The sequence below is a fragment of the Petaurus breviceps genome, unplaced genomic scaffold, assembly GCF_028583685.1.
Source record: "Petaurus breviceps papuanus isolate PSGF00001 unplaced genomic scaffold, PetGlider_PUasm1.0 38, whole genome shotgun sequence".
NCBI classification, from domain to species: Eukaryota; Metazoa; Chordata; class Mammalia; order Diprotodontia; family Petauridae; genus Petaurus; species Petaurus breviceps.
In genome coordinates this window covers 62,997,973-63,017,176 of record NW_027186304.1, presented here as the reverse complement: position 1 = coordinate 63,017,176, position 19,204 = coordinate 62,997,973, and the positions used below count along the sequence as shown (strand labels likewise).

The 19,204-nt window shown below is 37.5% G+C and overlaps 1 protein-coding gene across 1 annotated transcript in view; it reads right to left on the bottom strand.

Annotated features, from left to right (window-relative positions):
- Positions 1-19,204, bottom strand: part of LOC138170116 (lipoxygenase homology domain-containing protein 1-like) — a 657,842-nt gene that overhangs the window by 529,286 nt on the left and 109,352 nt on the right. The window contains exon 16 of the mRNA XM_069099511.1: positions 14,221-14,352. Within this exon, the coding sequence (XP_068955612.1) occupies positions 14,221-14,352 (132 nt within the window). The remainder of the gene's footprint in view (positions 1-14,220; positions 14,353-19,204) is intronic.

Genomic DNA, 19,204 nt, shown 5'->3' with positions numbered 1-19,204 from the left:
GAGAATAGCAAGAAGAAATTTAACATGGATGAAAATAAACTCCTGTGATAAGATGCTTTTATGATCTGCATCATAGAAAGAACAGCCTGGACAAGAGAAAACTAAGGGGAAATATTACAGCTGTCTTGAAATATTAGACAGACTGTCATGTATAAGAGGGAACAGACTTGTTTTCTCTTACTAGAGAAGCAAAATATCAATTGGACATGTACTCAGTGTTGAAGACTTGGCTTGGTTTTACCAGAATTCATGTAAAAAATTGACGGTTTTATTTAATCATAGACTTAAAATGCAATAACTTGATAGAGCTAGTATAAAAGCAAATGCAATGAACCTGCATTAATAGAAGTAGAATTTCTACAATAGTGACCCCATTGAACTCTAAGATGGTCAGGCCACAGTGTCAAGTTCACATCTGGACATACTATTTTTAATAACGGGCAATCTAGATTGCTTCCAGCAAGGGTGTCTAGGAAAATAAACTGTTAGAAAACATGTCATATGAGGAACTGAAGCTGTTTAGCCTGGAGAAAGGAAGGATAAGAGGAGACATGATACTGTTTTCAAATATTTGTTCTATGTTGTCCTAGAAGCAAAAACTAAGAGAAAGGGGTAAAACTTTGAAGGAGCCTGTTTTCAGGTCAACTAAAGGAGGGATTTTACAGTAACTAGACCACCCAAATATTGAGCAGGTTGCTTTTGAAAGGAGTGAGTTTTCTATCACTAGAGGTATTCAGACAGAGACTGGATGATCAAATTTCAGGACTTCTATAGGAGAATATTCTATACTGTGTAGGAAACTTGACTAGATGACTTCTGATAGTCCTTTCAATTCTAAGTTCATGACTCATTGAAATTTTCACTAATGCCAAATCGTGACTAAGGACTCAGACAATTATTAAACATCCATCATGTGCGATAAAATGTGCTAAATGTTGAGGACCATACAAAAATAGATAAGCTAGAGTCCCTCCCATAATGGATCTTATGACCTAGTGTGAGATAAAATATTTATATGGTTAATTACCTAAGTAAAACAAACTAGAATATAAGTCCATAATAGAACTACAAAAGGACATAAAATCAGATGCTGGAGAAAGCATTTTCAGTTGAAGGGAAGACAAAATGATATAAGGGAATAAGCTTTCGATTTGGTGTCATAAGATTTGGGTTTAAATCCTGACTCTGTGACTAGATCAGCATGCCCTTGGTAAAAATCATTTCTCTTCTTTGGAACTCAGTTTAGTCATCTGAAAAACTATGAGGTTGAACTAATTGATCTATAAAATTTCTTCCCAGGGTTAGCATTCTATGATCTGTCATCTTTTAATTTTAAATTTTTGTCATTCTGAATTTGACAGACACCAACAAATATAAACATTTTCACATAAAGAAGAAAAATAATATTTTATATACAAATATTAATCTGATTATGTATAACTTGTTTTGGGTTTTGGTTGTTTCATTTTGTTCATTTTAAGTATGTATTAAATTCAGTATATTAGTTCCAAAAGCTGTCCCAATTGTCTGTGTTTCCCTCTGAATCTCTTCCTGTTTTCTTCTCTGCATTTTAAGTGTTTTACATACATTCTTTGCTTCCTTCCTTCTTTTTTTTCTCTTTCCATCATTATCAGGAGTACTCTTTTCCCCTCCAGAAATAAAAGCCTTAATTTGTAACATATTAATATAGTCCATATATTGGCCACATCTGAATATATATATATATATATACATATATATATGTATATCATTCTAATCTCTAGTCTGTCATCTCACTATCAAAAAAAAAAAGGAAGCATGTTTCTTTTACAATTCTCTAGAATCATGGTTGGTAGTTACACTGTCAGTCAATATTTTAAAAAATTAATAAGTACTTACTATGTATCAACACTGTGATAAAAATTGACAGACAAAATCAGTCCTTACCCTCTAAGAGTTCACATTCTAATGGGATAGCAATCTATGTATTATATGTATGTATTATATATGCATATATGATATGTAAAGAGTAGATAATGTCAAAGTCAAATAAAACAACTTAATCAATAATATCAAAAAGGAAGCTACTACTTATTGGAAGAACTGGGAAAATCCATCTGCACAAGATAAGGTTTGAGCTGAGACTTGAAGGAAGCTCAGGAAAGTAAGAGATTGAAGGGAGAAGGAAGAGCATTGATGAGAGTTCTAAAGGCTTTGAAAGTTGTTTTCCCTTTCAGTATTGTAGTCAACATATAAACTGTTCTACTGGTTCTGCTCACTTCACTCTGCAACAGTCCATTCAAATCTTCCTAGGTTTCTATGAATCCATCTCTTTTATCATTTCTTATGATGCAATAATATTCTATTATATTCATTTACCATAATTTGTTTAGTCATTCCCCAATATGTAGGCAACCCTATGGTTTCCATTTCTCTACAATAAAGGGGATTGCTACAAATATTTTTTATGTATTCTGGGTTTTTTTTCTTCTCTTTCAATGATCTCTTTGGAGTATATGTCTAATAGTCGTATCTCTGTGTCAAAAGCTATGCACAGTTAAGTGTCTCCTTTGTTTTTTAGCATAGTTCCATATTCTTTTCCAGAATAACTACCAAATTGTAGCATCAGTGTACCTATCCTCCTACATCCCCTCTAAAAATTGTCATTTTCTATTTTTATCATTTGCTAATTTAATGAGTATAAGGCAGAACTTCATAGTTCTTGTAATTTATTTTTTTAATAGTTATATGGACTTTTCATGTGGTTGTCAACAGCATGATTTTCTTCCCCTGAGAACTAGAGAACATCTTTTGACCATTTATCTATTGGGAAGTGGCTCTTGTTCTTACATATTTGAATCATTTCGCTATATATCTTAGATAGTAAGCTTTTATCAGGGAGAGTTAATGGAAAAATAAAATCTTAGTTAACTAGTTCTCTTCTGATTTTGGTGTATTCATTTGGTTTGGTCAAAGAATTTTAATTTTATGTAATCAAAACTGCTTATCTCCTGACATCCTCTTTTCTTTGGTCAAGAAGTCTTTCCTGATTCAGAGTTGAGGAAGGCATTTTCTTCCATTATCCTCTAAAGTGTTTATGATGTGATTTTTTATTTCTACTATAAGTCATATATTCATTAGAGCTTACTGTGGCATATGGTGTGAGATGTTTGTTTAAGCTTAATTTGCTGTGATCTATGATTCATAAAATGCTTCATGGAGAAGGTAGTATGTAACCTGGTCCTTGGATCATGGGTAGAATATCAATAAGAAATTTAATATGATCCTAGTATATGATATGACTGCTGAAAAAGCTAATGCAACCTTGGGCAACTTTAATAAAGTTAGGGTCCAGGTCAAAGGAGGTAGTGAATCCTTTATATTACAATTTCATTGAAAGCAAAAAACCTAGATCCCAACCATTATCTTCAAAAAAGAATAGGTAAAAGAAAACTGTCAAATTCACTGTGCTAAAATTTATTTAGTTTATATGGTCATCAGATGAGAGTTATACACATAAGAGGCAGCATCTTAAACTAGTAAAAAAAAAAGTAGACTAGGAATTAAGGTTTTATTTTTGACACTATAACCCACTGCATAACATCTCAATGATAGTCACATCAAATGACAATCATCTCATATATAAAAATGAAGATTATCCCTAAGGTCTCTTAAATTTCTAAAAATCCCTGAGTTCCAAAGACACACACACACACACACACACACACACACACACGCACGCACGCACAGTGCTGACTGATTTAGCCAATTTACTTAAATGTGAAACGTAAAGTTTTAATGTCATACAAAACCAATTCATTCCCTGTTAAGGTTTAAAAACTATAGAATAGATTTCCAAATAAAAGAGACACAAAATATGTTCAAATGTAGTGACAAAACCCATAAATATTATTAAGATTCTATTTTTTCCCTTAACCATTTTGAGTTTATTTTGCTATGTGGTGTAGGATACTGGTCTAAATTTTGAGGTTTTTTTCCTTTTTCAAAAAGACTTTATTAATAACTAAGTGATTAATAATAGCTAACATTTAAAAAGTATTTTTAGGTTTGTAATATGCTCTATAAATCAGATCTCACTTGAGCTTTACAACAACCTTGTAAGATAGGTTCTATTTTACCGATGAGAAAATTGAGTCAGAGAGGTTTAATGATTTGACCAAAGTGACAGCCACTGAAGGGTCCAAAGCAGAATTTAAACTCAGGTCTTCCTGACTCTGGGTCCAACACTCTGTCCACTAAACCACCCAGCTGCCTCATAATTGCATTTTATCTCTCATATTTGCACCCTCCTTTCTTTCCTTTCTTTTTTCAACTGCTTTAGCTCAAACCTTCATTACTACTTGCTTGGAGTATTGCAATTATTTCCTAACTGGTCTCTGTGCCTTCTTTTCTTCCATCTGACATACTGCTGACAGGTTAATCTTATAAAGCTTAGCCCTGATTATGTGAATGCTCTCCCCAGAAGCCTGTAGTGGCATACATTCCACTGCCTAATGGAGTAAATCCAAACTCAATGGCACTCGGGATCTGGACAAAATCTAATTTTCCAGCCATATTTCCTACTTTTCCCTAATCAACATCACACATTCTGACTACCAGTTATTTCTAGAATAAATCGTATGATTTTCTGCTTCTGTGCTTCCCCCATCCACTCAGGTTTCCCCATCTGAAAGGCCCTGCCCACCACTGCTTCTCTAAATGCTATACATCCTTCAGAGTTCATTTCAAATGCAACTTCCCTTACTAGGCCTCTTCTTCATCCCCTTCAATCAGATGTGATATTTCCTTGCTAAGAAATTTCGTTGCACTTGATTTGCATTCCTCTAATGGCACTATCCCGGTCTGAGCACAATCCTGCCACCATGTTAGAAGCTATTTGGGAGCAAGGACTCTGTTTCTATAGCCCCTATAGTACCTAGTGTAGTGCCTTGCACAGAGCAGTCTTTCCAAAAATAGGTGTTGAATTAATGACTGAATAATATGTATAGCTTCCTTTTCTAAGCACCCTAGGAGTTCTAAATCCTCACTTTCTTATAAAGCAGGAGATGGAAGACTGCATCATATGCACTTTTCAAGGTAACCAGACTGTGCTATTGAAACAATGAAGTCATCAACCTCATGTTAATCAAAGAAATCTATGGAGAATACAGGAAAGTTATCCGTGTCTTTTAACCTCATCTAGTGTTCTATTCCTTATTTAAAGCTATTTTTTCCATATATATATATATTCATGTGAGTTTAATAAGTATCAAATCTTCAAAAAATTAATTTTCCTATCCCAACAAATAAAGTCAATCTATTGAGCTACCACTGAATCTTAACATGAATGGATTTTTTAATGTCATGTATAGGATTAAAGTCCACTCCTGGTACCTAATCGTGGAATAGATTTAATCCTGAGATCTCCAAGGCTAGACCAGGTAAACAAAAGCTTGGCCAATTCTACTAAGGTGGGAAGGTCTTGAATCCAAGTCCAATGATAGACAGACAGTCTAAGTCTAGCCAAATTGAGATAGTCTTATTAAAAGCTAGCACCAAGGTAATAAATTGTTTTGTCCCAATAACTTTTGAATATCTTCTACTAAGTCACAGAAGTGTCATAATTATCTCCTGTGGCCAGTGTACCTACATTAACGAAAGTATAGGTTTGTAAAGTATGTTTCTTATATTCCAAGTACACAAAGGGACCTTAGAAGTTGTCTGCTTCATCTTCCTTCCCAATGTAAGAATCTTTTCTACAAAATCCCTGGCAATTGGCTATACAGTGTCTCCCTGAATACTTATACTGTGAGAAATCTAGGACCTGAAGAGATCATCCATTCTCTTGTTCTATAGTTCGAACCATTAAAACGTTATTCCTTATATTAATTGAAAAACTACCTACCTGCAGCTCCCACACACTGGCCCTATTTCTGATCTCTGGAATGATAAAGTTAAGTCTAATACCCTATCCACATGGTCATATCTTAACTATCTGAGGACAACTCTTTCAAATAGAGCATTTTTTCATGTGGTATGCTTTCCAGATCCTCACCTTACTGACCACAGTCCTTTGGATGCTCTCTGCATTGTCAATGTCCTTCTCCAGCTGTCATACTCACAACTGGACACACTTTTCCAGCTATGGTATGTCTAGGTGGTTCCCTTGCTCAGTAATTCCTTATTGCCTTCAGGATAGAGTGCAAACTCTCTGTTTCTCATTTAAAGTCCCTCATAACCCAGCTCCAACTTATCTTTCTGGGTTTATTCCACATCACTCCTTTCTGATAACTACATTCCAACAGAAATGATCTATTCACCAATTTCCTTATGTGACATTCTATTTCTTGCCTCAATTCCTAGAATGCTTTCTCTCCCTCCTCTGACCTTTCAGAAGTCTGAATGCTCTTCAAAATATTGTCCAGGTGCCAGCTCCCACAAGAAGTCTTTCCTGACTCCCCAAGCTCTTCATGCCTCCCATACTCTGCAATGAAGTTGTATATATTTTGCATTTTCATAAATACTGCTATCCTTCATCAGAATATAATCTAAAAGGGACTTTTATGTTTTCATGTATATCCCTGATAACCTTGCACAAAACATGGAACATGGTAAGCAATTCATAAATATGGTTTGAATTAACCAGTTTGAAGTGCAGTGGGATTATTACTTCCATTGTCTAAAGTCACGAAGCAGCCAAAGACTATATTGGCTATTCCAACAACACTATTTGCAAGTCAATAGAAAGAGCTAACCAACAGTCTATCAGCTTTATATATTTCATTAATGTCTCCACTAAAGTCTGATTCTGGTGGCTCAAACTGAGGTGGAGGTTCTCAAAGGCTGTACACCAGTGAGGTACAAGTTCTTTCAGATCCTACTAAAATGAATAGCCTTTAACTACAGCACATCAATGGATTTTCTGTAGCTGTATCTGAGGTCTGGCCAACTAAGCTTGAAGGAGCTCATCACAAAAGGACTGTCAAGCTGATGCTTTTTTAAACTCGTAGAAAGTCATAGAGAAGATCTGCTAAGGCAAAAATCCCAGAGACTCCAGAATGGAATGGAAAAGATTAAAATGTTAATTGGGAAATAGTAAACAAAGTAAATAAAAATGCAATTGAACATAGATGATGTTAATATGTGATTTTCTATGTCAATATGTGGCTTGCAGGGATCCTTGGTATGGCCACGTTTCTATGAGTCTGACACCACTGTACTAAGCTATAAATCTGTGTGAATGTAGGGAGCATCCACAGGGATGACAACCTAAATTTTTTGGAGTATTCAACTAGTCAAACAATATCTACCTGATATAACATTTAATTCAATTCTGCTATAGAAACACTAAGTTCTTTCATGAGGACATATTTGCTGTTAAAGCAATGAAATAATTTGTTTGCCAAGAGAATTGACTATTACCAAATGTCCTCCTTTTGTCCCATACTCTCTGTGAAGTGAGAAGATTACTGAATTTGAAATCAAGGGACCTGGCCTTGAATCCCAACTCTCTTATTTACTATGTGACTCTGGGTAAACCATTTATCTAGGTTTCATTGCTCTCCTCTACAAGACACCAGAGTTAGAGCTCTAAGGTCTCTTCCAGGTCAAAATCCTGTAATGCTATGATTCCATATATGGGGTGTCTAACTTAAACCTAAATGGACAAAACCATGTATCGGGAACCCAGTGTTCTTCTTCCAGTATCACCTGGGTTCAAACTCTAGGTCTGTGTGAATTATTATCTGTGTAATTCTGGCCATGACATTTAACCTCTGAAACGTGAGATGACTGGATTAGGTGGCCTCTGAGGTTCATTCCTGCTCTAAATTTGTGATCATAGGTTCTGTCATCCTATGACCGCATCCCCCCAAACAACTTCCTCATGAAGCCAAATATTATCTGTTCATCTGAAGGTTAGGCATCTAAAAGATCAGAAAGGAAGAAGGGGGGAAACTGAGAATGTTGTATGGGGTTCAAAAGAGCACTGGATGAGTAGCAAGGAAGACCAAGTGGGCTAGGGGAGACCACACTAGAGGAAGAAATGGATAAAATAATAGAGAGATGGGCATCAAAGCCGGTATCATTTGTTTTCAGTGTGAAAGCACCAGGCAGCACTGGGCAAGCAAACTATTTTGACCAAGAAAAAAAGGTTAGTCATGCAAACTAGGTACTTCCTCTCTAATCTGCCATGTGTAAATTCACAAGAAACAAAAGGTTTGGGCAAAAACCCAATATGGAGTGGTTGCAAAAAATCTTGTCATGTGCACCCATCCTTTGGAATGAATTAATGTGGATGACTGAAGACAAACATTACTGCTCCTCCCAGCTCTTCAAAACACTTTTGGAATTAGAGAAGCAGAAAATTTTCAAGCTAAAAATAACCATAGAGATCAATCAACCAACCCCCTCATTTTACCAAAGAAGAAAGTGAGGCTAGGAGGTATTGCTCATTCATTTAACACAATTAATTAATTATGCACCTATTCTGTTCAAGACCCAATGGAAAGCACGGTGAGCAGTTCACCAAAAGCTGGAGAGAAGCAGGGGCTGGACTAGAATTCACTCCAGCAGGCTTGGCTGAAATTTCTCAGGAATGGACACTTTTCATAAAAGAAGCTGTTTATGCTTTACGTAAGTTTGTCAACTGTGACAAACACTGTTCCAAATATGTTTCTAGCCCAGTATTTTTCATGATATCTCATTGCCTCAATATTATTTATGAATGATTTCATTGTATCTACAATTACTAGTTTTAAAACCCCCAAAAAAATTATCTATCCTCCTGAGGAAAGAAACTTTCACAGAATGAAAAAAAAGCAAAAGCAAGAGAACATTGTATACAGTAACAGCAATATTATTCAAGGATTAGTTATGAATGACTAAGCTATTCTGTGTAAGATAAACAGTCAAATCAACTATGAAGGACTTATGAAGGAAAATGCTATCTGCCTCCAGAGAATACATCTATATCAGAGTTGGCCTTCTCTAATGCATGGTTGGGAGTGAAGGAGGAAGACTAAAACTCAAAATGTAACCAAAAAGTAAAGAAAATCTTAGAAAGAAAAGAACTTTAATGCTACACCTTTCAATTTAGTCCTCTATGACTTCAGGAATTGCTAGATGTTTTTTAATTGACCCTGTGATTTCTTTGTTATAAATCACACCCTCCATCACTCCTACATCCCACCTCCTAAAAATCTCCTCTCCCTGTACAGCTACCTGCTCTGCAACTTTAGAGTTTTAGAAAGTTGCCTGGGTCACTGAGAAGTTAAGTAACTTGCTGAAGGTCACATGGTCAGTATGTCTCAAAGACTGAACTCAGAACCCATGTCTTCCTGCTTCCAGGTCAGCTCTCTATCCACCAGACCATGACAAAATGTTTATTAGTGATCATTAAAAGAACAAAAAGAGATTTTCCTTAACTGGATTTTTAAGGAATAAAAAATTTTAAAGAAAACAAATTTGCCTTAAAAAGCATCTTCCTTAAATAATGTCCATTAATATATTTACATCCATTGAATACTTAGCCTGTCTCTCTCTTATCTTTGATTTCAATTCCCGGTGTCCTTCCAGCATAGAGCCGTTAGGCAATCATAAAGAGCCCACTACAAGTCATTTTCCACTGGACCTATGACTCATACTCTCTCCTGAGCTTCTAGAATTTGTACTTTTTGTAACGGCACTAATTTGAACAGGCTTAAATTCGTCATGAGGCCTAAATTGATTGTTTTCAGAAATTACTTGGCCTACCTCATCAAAAACATTACCCTCTCCACTCTCTGAAAAGGCCAGGACAGAAACATATTTGAAACACTGTTTGTCACAGCTGACAAACTTACATAAAACATAAAAGCCTCTCTTTTATGAAAAATGTCCATTCCTGAGTGATTTCAACCAAGCCTGCTGTTCTCAGTAAGATCCTACATTTATTTTGTACTCACCGACCTGATTGGGGCTTTAGCACTTCATGATTTCTGTGAAAAGTTTTAAAAAAACAAGCACATTCTAAGAAATTCTCTGATTGTTCTCATTCCATTTTCTGAGAGGCTACGGTGGATTCCAGATAAATCCTGGAAGTGCAGACCCAAGACTGTTCAACACAGCAAATGATGGAAAAGATGGGAGAGGCACAATATTGTCTGGCCCTGGACATGCAGAGAAAAGATTGCCTAGGGCAGGAGTTCTCAATCTTTCTTATGTCATGGATGCTTTGGGTATTTTGTTGAAGTATATAAGCCCCTTTTCAAAAGAAAATGTTTTTAAGTAATTGAATGAAGTGCTAAATTTTAGTTGGGTCAGTAAGAAAAAAAAAAGGATAATTTCTTTTCCACCCAAGTTCATAAATCCCCTGAAATCTGGCCACAAACCTCCTGGGGCTCCACATATATCCCATATATCCCAGAACCTCTTAGCATAGAAGATCACAAGCTTTGAGAAAACATTTTGAATTTCATCTGGGAAACACAAAATAATTTATCTCAATGTAAGGTATGAGATGCCACTGTACTACTCCACATGGCCCAATCTGAATGTCTTACATGCCCGATATTTTACTCTTCCAAGTGTAATATAATACATCTAAAAGCAAGATGGGGTCCAGATATATGCAGTGGAGACTAGAAACTCAGTACTGTGGCACCTAAAACAGTTTCTTTCTTTCTTTTTTTTTGTTTTGTATTTTTGTCTTTTTTTGGAGGGGAAAGGTAGAGCAATTGGGGTTAAGTGATTTGTCTAAGGTCACACAGCTAGCAAGTGTTATGCGTCTGAGGCCTGATTTGAACTCAGGTCCTCCTGACTCTAGGACCAGTGCTCTATTCATTGTACCACCTAACTGCCCCAGATAATTTATTTCTGCCTTACTCTTTCAATCAATAAGAAGAAGCAGATTTCAAGATTGCTTAGGGTTTGTTTTCTTTTTCAGAGATCTGGCATAGTGGATAGTGTTGGACCCAGAGTCAGGAAACAAATACTTATGAGTTACATGCCCATTTACAAATCATTTCACTTCTGTAAGCCTCAGTTAAGCACAGGGTGGTTAGAGGCTTCAAATAAGAGAAAGCACTTGGTACAGAGCTCAGGATAGTACCTCTAGCATTTAGCAAGTGTCCAGCACGTAGTCAGTGCTTTCCTACCCACTGTTCTCTAAAGCCCTGGGCCTACAGCACCCCCAGGCTGAGCCTCAGTGAATAATGATAACCTACCTGAATTCATTCATCAATCATTAGCAGACTGCCAACCCATTATTCATTCCCCATCTCAGTTATTCTGACCCTGGGCTGCCACTACTCAACCCCATTCTTGGTCCTCTACAGACAGACCACTCCCTTTTTTCTACCTCCCTCAAACAAACTCCCTTCTCAATTTTGTAACTAAACTCCTTAACAAGACTGTCTACACTCAATGCCTCACTGCTGTTCATCACATCCTTTCCTCCCATTCTCTTTTTAACTCTCTGTAGTCTGGCTTCCAAATGCATTATTCCATTGAAAAATGTTCTCTCTGAAGCTGCCCATGATGTCTTAATTGGCAAATTTAATGATCTTTTCTCAATCTTCGTCCTTCCTGACCTCCCTGCAGGCTTTGATAGTTTCGATCACTCTCTTCTCCTTCAGATACAACTCCTCTAGGTTTTTGTGATACTGTTCTCGCCTCCTTTCCGGGATCTTCATCCAGGCTATGCCTGCTAAGTATGGATGTCCTCAAAGCTCTGTTCTGGCCCTTCTTCTCCTTTTTCTCTATACTATTTCACTTGGTGAGCTCATTACCTCCCATCCAAACTATCATCTCCATGCTAGTGATTCTCAGATCTACTTGTTCAGCCCTAACTTTTCTTCTGACCTCTGGTCTTGCATCTCCAATTGCCTATGGGATAACTCAAATCAAGATGTCTCTTAGATGTCTTAAATTCAGTGCGTCCCAAACTGAGCTCATTATCTTTCCCTTCAAACACTTATCTCTTCTTCACTTTCCCATTACTGTCAAAGGCACTACCCTCCTCCCAGTCACCCAAGCCCACAACGCAAGTGTCATCCTTGACCCTTCATTCTATCTCCCCTCTAATCCAAGTGAATTGGATTTAAGTGAGAGAGGGCTGCTCAGAGTCACCAGTTGCCAACCAGTTGCCAAGTCTTGTTGTTTCTACTTTCATGGAAAGAGAAAATGGAATATGCATTTATATGGTGCTATATAGCAGGTAAGTGCTTTTTACAAATAATAGTGCATTTGATGTTCATGACAACCCTGGGAGGTAGATGCTATTATTACCTCTATTTTATAGTTGAGGAAATTGAGGAAACCAAAGGTTGACTTGCTTGGGATCAAACAAAGTTTAAGTATATAAGGTTGGATTTGAACTCAAGTCATCCTGACTCCAGGCCTAGTACTCTTATCCAATGTGCCATGAATTGCCTTCATTACATCTCTTGTATATTCCCCTTTCTCTCTTCTGGCAGTGCTACCGTCTTGGCCCAGGCCCCCATCACCTCATGCCTGAAGCATTTCAGTAGCCAGCTGATTGTTCTCCCTGCATTAATTCTCTTTCAACTCCAGTCCATCCTATATTCGGCTGTCAAAATGATCTTCCTGAAGTACAAGTCTGACCATTATACCATGTCACCTCTTGAATTCAACCAACTCCAGTGGCTCCCTCTTGTCTCCAAGGTGAAATATAAAATTACCTGTGAGGTTATAAAGTCCTGTATAACCTGGTTCCTTCCTACCTTTACAGTATTCTTATACTATATTTCCTTACTCTGTACTCTGCAATATAATGACATTGGCTTCCTTGTAGCTCCTCACACACAACAACACCATCTCTCAACTTAACATTTTCATTAGTTGCCTCCCATATCTGGCATTCGTTCTGTCCTCATCTCTACTCCCTGGCTTCCCTGGCTTCTTTCAAGCCTCAGCTAAAGTCCTACCTTCTGCAAGAAGCCTTTTCCAGTCCCCCTTAATGCTGGTACCTTTCCTCTGTTGGTTATCTCTCATATGTCTTGTGCCTTAAGGTCACACTGCTGGTAATATCAGAGGCAGAATCTAAACCTTGATCTTGATTCCAGGTCAAGCATCTATCCACTATGCTGCATTGCCTCCTATGATAAAAAATTGTACTCTCCCTGTTTCACAAGGTTCTTAGACATACATGAGATAGCATAAAACTCATTTGAACTGCATAACACTTCTTGGAAATATAAGTCAACTTTCAAAAAAAAAAAAACCACACTTGTCATGGGGTCCTGGCCAATTATTATTCAGAAGCCCATGACAAGTAGTTTGGTTTGGTTTCTTTGAAAGATGACGTACATTTCCTAACTTCTTAAACAGGCTTAATCACTGAATGGGTATTGCCTCAGTCAAAATGAGGACTTGGAAAGATCTTAGTTTATAAAGGGCAAGTTTTCACACTACATCCTGAGCCATCTCCAGTTGTCCTGATCTATATCTGTCCACTGGACCTAGGTGGCTCTGGAGGAGAAAGTGGGGTTGGTGACCTTACACAGCCCACTCTCACTTAAATCCAATTCACTCGTAAGTCATGGGATCAGCTTCCTGATGTCATGGCCCTCTTTGAGAATGAAGGACAAACCACAACCACAACCACAACCTCCCTTTATCTTGTAGAAATCACATTTGTTTATGGTTATTTACACATCAAATCTGCCATTAGACTGTGAGCTCCTTGAGAGTAGGACTGTCTCTTTCCTTTCTTTGCATCCCCACACTTAGCACTGTATCTGGCTAATCGTAAGCACTTAATATATGATACCTGAGTGACTAACAGAAATGTCAGTTATTATTGGGGAGGGGTGACTGAGTTTTTTTTTTTCCAAACTAAACCATTTAATACTGGTAAACTAATTTAGACCATTATATAATATTTATAATATGTACTACTCTTGAAAGAGTACATCATAGTAAATAAATGAATATTGAATTCCAAAGAAAGAGACAAATTATAAAATACAAGGATTACATGAAAAAGAAGACAATGTTTTAAAAGGAATTTGTGTGGTATAATATCAATCTCCCAAAAAGCCATTTCATGTCTTCTCTGTAGTTTGCCACAAAGGAGACTCAATGCAGGTAAAAACAAAAACAAAAACACAACCAGAATTAATATGTAAAGGTGTTTTCCCCATCCCCTTATATTTCCCAGCAGGTTAGCCTCTATTCAGGTGGATAGAATTAACTGATAGGGTGGCATCTTATTAAGTCTCAGTATTAACCATAACTTACTTGAGGCTGGAGACGGGGATGGGCTGTGGGCCACACTCTGGGACGTTGCTTCTACCTGCTTCTCAGACTCCCTGGCCTTTTCTTCCTGTTGGCTAGCTGTTGCAGATGTTCCCATTGGTTTTTCCCTGCCAACTGAAATAAAGATTTTTTTTTTAAATGTCACCCACACAAAGTCACTTGTTTCTTCTCTGAAGCTCACCATATGTTCAACTATACACACTAAGATCTGCTATTGTCACCATTTCAATGCCTTGCCAAATCTTTTCCCTCCACATTGCATAGTTACCAGAAAGTGCCTTTTTATTCTTAGCAGCAGGCTGCACGTGGATGGTATTCCAATAAAATCCATTTGCTGCCTTGAGAATGCAAGGAACAGGGCAGCACTGCTGTAGGAATCAAATGACTTTTTCAAAATGTAATTTTCTTATGGCTTCAAATGTTGCCTCCTCCAACCCCCTGGTGCTCTGCCTTTCCTAAAAGGGGACATAGACTACAAAATGTCTTTCAAACAAAACTGCTTGTGGCCTTCTCAAAGAGATGGCAATGCAAAGCAAGGGAAAAACCTCTCCAATCTGAAAGAAAACACTCATTACTTTACTTCTTTTTGTATTGCTTTGGCACCTCATGCTGATAGCAAATATCTCTAATCAAGTTCAATCACTCTTTTCTTTTAATGATACATGCAATTGTCCAAGATTTTCATGTATCTGGGGCTTTGAGGCGGGGGAAGTCATTCTCTAAACAAGGGGTTGGTTTGTTTTTTGCTTTTATTTTTTAAGTGGTCGGAGTTCATATATCACCATTCTGTGATTGTCAGGTCTTTAGAGACCTCAATAGCTGTGAAATATCATATACATATCTGGTGCTACATAAATAATAAATAACAAAAGCAGTTTCTTAATAGCCTGAATGTAGTCAATAATTTAGGAATCAAGTATGTGTCAACATGAGAGCACAGAATAACTTCCACCCTGTGCTTCATGGGAATTAAGAGCTTTCTAATCATGGGTTTGGGTTTTTGGGGGTTGTTTTGTTATGTTTTTTGATGCAATGAACTGTACAGTCTTGACTTTTCAAGAGCTCCCCTGACCATCATATAAATTACGGTTTCTAAGATCAAAAAAATAAAATAAAACTGTAAGTCGGTAATAAGCTTTAATTTGCCAGGATATGTAGAATCAATTTTTCTTTTGGTTTTTATTCATTTAGACTCTCGTGACTAGATTGTTTAGTTGTTTTTCATGCCTTAGTCTCCTTGTCCCTATTCAGGGTTTTCGTGGCAGAGATACAAGAGTGATTTGCCATTTCCTCCTCCAGCACATTTTACAGATGATGAACTGAGGCAAACAGGGTTAAGTGACTTGGCCAAGATCACACAGTTAGTAATCTGAGACCATATTTAAACTCACTAAGATGTTTTCCTGACTCCAGGTCAACCGCTCTATACACTGTACCACCACCAATAGAGGCTAATATAAATAAAAGAGATTTTAATTGTAGAACCTTAGAACTGAGTAGAGCAAATTATTGGCTTTTCTAAGTCTCTCCAACAAAGATAGGTCAAAATCATACATGATTCCTTGAAATCATGCATTAAATTTGTTAGATAATCCTTTGATAATTAATTATAAATATATCAGAGCCTAGCTACTTCCCATTATTAATTTCAAGTGAGGCATATGCTCACTAAAATGTATTTCCAACATTTTGCAGGATTTACACTGCAGAGTTCAAAAAAAAGGGGGAGGACTTCTATGTGTTCCATGTAACCTCCTAAATGAGACTCATGAATATTCAGAATTGTATGGCCTAAATATCCACCCTATAAAAACCAAGTGAATGAAAAATGTCTGTTGTCTAGAGTATTATCTGCCTGTGAGATGGATGGACCACTTGTAGAGTTAACAAATATCATGGACAGACAATGTTCATGGACAATGAGCAAGAGAGTGGGCTGGATTATCTTTGGGAACTTGTGCAGTGCTTTTTATAACCTGTAGTTTTTTCTTTAATCAAAGGTACATACTTTTAATAACAATATTCATCTGGTGATGTTTCATGAGTGCAGTCATGGAATAGCACAAAATTAAAAGTTGAGGTTCACCCAAAAAGTAAAAGAGAAGCAAATAGTGGGCCTAAGTAGTCTATAAAGCACCACCAATAAATAATTGCACAAGAGAAACAGAGTAAAAGATGGTACCAGGGGGTGGCTAGATAGCGAAGTGAATAGAGCACCGGCCCTGGGGTCAGGAGGACCTGAGTTCAAATATGGCCTCAGACACTTAACACACACACACACACACACACACACACACACACAACTAGCCTGTGACCTTGGGCAAGTCGCTTAACCCCAATTGCCCTCCAAAAAAAAAAAAAGGATGGTACCAGAGATTGATCAAGTAATGAGCATTAAGAATAGCCAACTGGCAGCCATTATGCTCTGATAACCTGGGAATATCAGAGAAAGTCAAAGGAAGTTTCTGAGTATGATGGGTGGAGGATTCACACATAGTAGAACACAGAATAAAAATTGAACAGAATGAGACAGCATGGAGGCAATGTGATCTACATCACTGGAAGGGATAGCCATATTGACAAGAGCAGAGATCTACTGAAATATCATAGCAAATATCATCAAGGCTGGTTCCATTCAGGAAACACTACTAAGAATGAACATGATTCTATAGGCCCATACCCACCTTGTGACTCTGCTGATTATCTTGACACTGTTGCAACATGGGGCTATTCATATAGCCATGGCAATTGTGTCAAAATCTATATAGGGGTGGCTAGATGGCACAGTGAATAGAGCACTGGCCCTGGAGTCAGGAGGACCTGAGTTCAAATCCTACCTCCGACACTTAACACAAAAACTAGCCTTGTGACTTGGGCAAGCCACTTAACCCCAATTACCCTCCAAAAAAAAAAAGCTATATTCTATGCCTCCTGGGACCTTGAAAGTTTCAGTCTTATATTATGCAATTAATATCTGCACACTGGCTATTTGGGAAATTGTCATTCACAGGGTAGTTTCACAGATCCTTATTCTTAAGCTCTTCCAACATAAAAGGACTCAGAAAGGGGACAGTGATTAACTTGGGATCATACTTTGCATGAAACATGTGTCAAGGTTTTTGCTGTTTTTCTTTTTTCCCGTGAATTTCTGCCATTTGAATAGCATACATCAATATAAAATGTTCTGTGGGGCTTAGAATAGTAACTGACCTAAGGGAAGAACTGGGGAGAAGAATAAAAGCAACTGGCCTTTAAAACTAGACAGTATTATTGTCATGTCACAACAAGTCAATGAAGACCCAGGATCGAAGGGATTAGGCATATATCAGAAACCAGTAGAAAGGTGTCTTTGTCAAGAGCCTGCATGGTCTCTAGAATCTAGGATACATGTCATATAGTAATAATAACAGTAATAATAATAATAGTTATTTTGTCATTATTGTTATGACAATAACAATTTATGTAATGCTTTAAGGTTTGCAAAGTACTTTACAAATATCCTCTCTTATTCTCACAACCACCTGAGAAGTAGATGCTATTATTATCCCCATTTTACAGATAAAGAAACTGAGGTAGATAGAGGTTAAATGACTTGCCCAAAATCACATAGCTAATAAGTATTAGAGGCTACAACTGAATTCAGGTCTTCGTAACTCCAAGTCCAGTACCCTAGCCATTGCACCACCTAATGGCTTACAAAAAAAAAAAATCAAGGCCCCAAGGAGAAAGGTAACAAATCTAAGGGCTAAAAAGGGAAGAACATTTCTAGTTCAAAGAGTCAAGAGTTAAGGGACCAAAAATACCTCCAGGACCACTGATTTAATTGATATAGGGACTACTTTCACCTATGCAAAATAAATCCTCTATAAGTTGGTAGTGGTCTTCACGAATCACCATGGCCAGAAAGTTCATTATGCTGTGGCCAACTTAGTAATATACATCTTTTGTCCTTGGCTAGGCTGGTCCTTAGACAACAGTTCATCACTGAATCAATATGCAAAGTCCTTCCCACTAAGTCATATCTGCTAGAACTTGTGCTCCTTTGGCATAACCTTCATGAATGACCTCTGCACCATGATAAGATATCTGAGGAAGATGTTATTGGATGATATCAAAGCTGGCATAAAAGCTAAGAAACAACACAGTGAAGGAGTGGTCTAGCACAAAGTAATTATTTTCTTCAAAGAGAGGGAGGGAGAGAGAGAAGATTCAGGAGCAGCATGATGGCTGTCTTCAAGTATTTGGAGGCCTATCATGTGGAAGAGGGATGAAGCTTGTTCTAGTTGGTTCTAAAAGGCAGAACGAGAAGCTATGGATGGAATTACAAAGGGGAATAATCATGCTCAGGAAAAAAATGCCCAGTAGGCTACATGGGGACATGGTAGACTTGCCCTCCTGGAAGATTTTCAAGGAGAACTTGGAAGGTTTTGTTTTTTTTTTGCAGGAAAGAGTCCTTAGGATTATAGGTTGTTTTAGAGGCCCATTCTACATCTAAAATGCTGTGATTCTTGTTAAGAGGTTAGTGGATACCTCTTTCCATAAGTAATGTTGATAATTATTAGTGCTTAGCACCAAGCACTTCAGAGGCAGGGCCCCCAGGCAAGTGGTTCAATCCCTAACAAAAACTAGTGAAACAATGCTTTCCCACTAACCTGATGGCAGAAACTGAGAACAAATCCATGGCCAAATATTGGTGATTACTACATCAGGTATGACATTACTTCCACTCATAGGAAGTCTGAGATCCATCCTTAAGATAATAATCCAATTAACCTAGTCTTAAGTCAATTCTTATAAGTTACTATCAACTATTTAGCAAGCAGACTAATTCAGACCAAATCTGAGTGCCCAGAGGTGAAATGAGACTATTGGAGACCCCCAAAGGGAGCAGGGTAGTGTAATGAGAATGCAAATTTGGAAGATCTTCCCTGCCCCTAGGCTAAAATGCACCTGAAGCCTGGGGAGG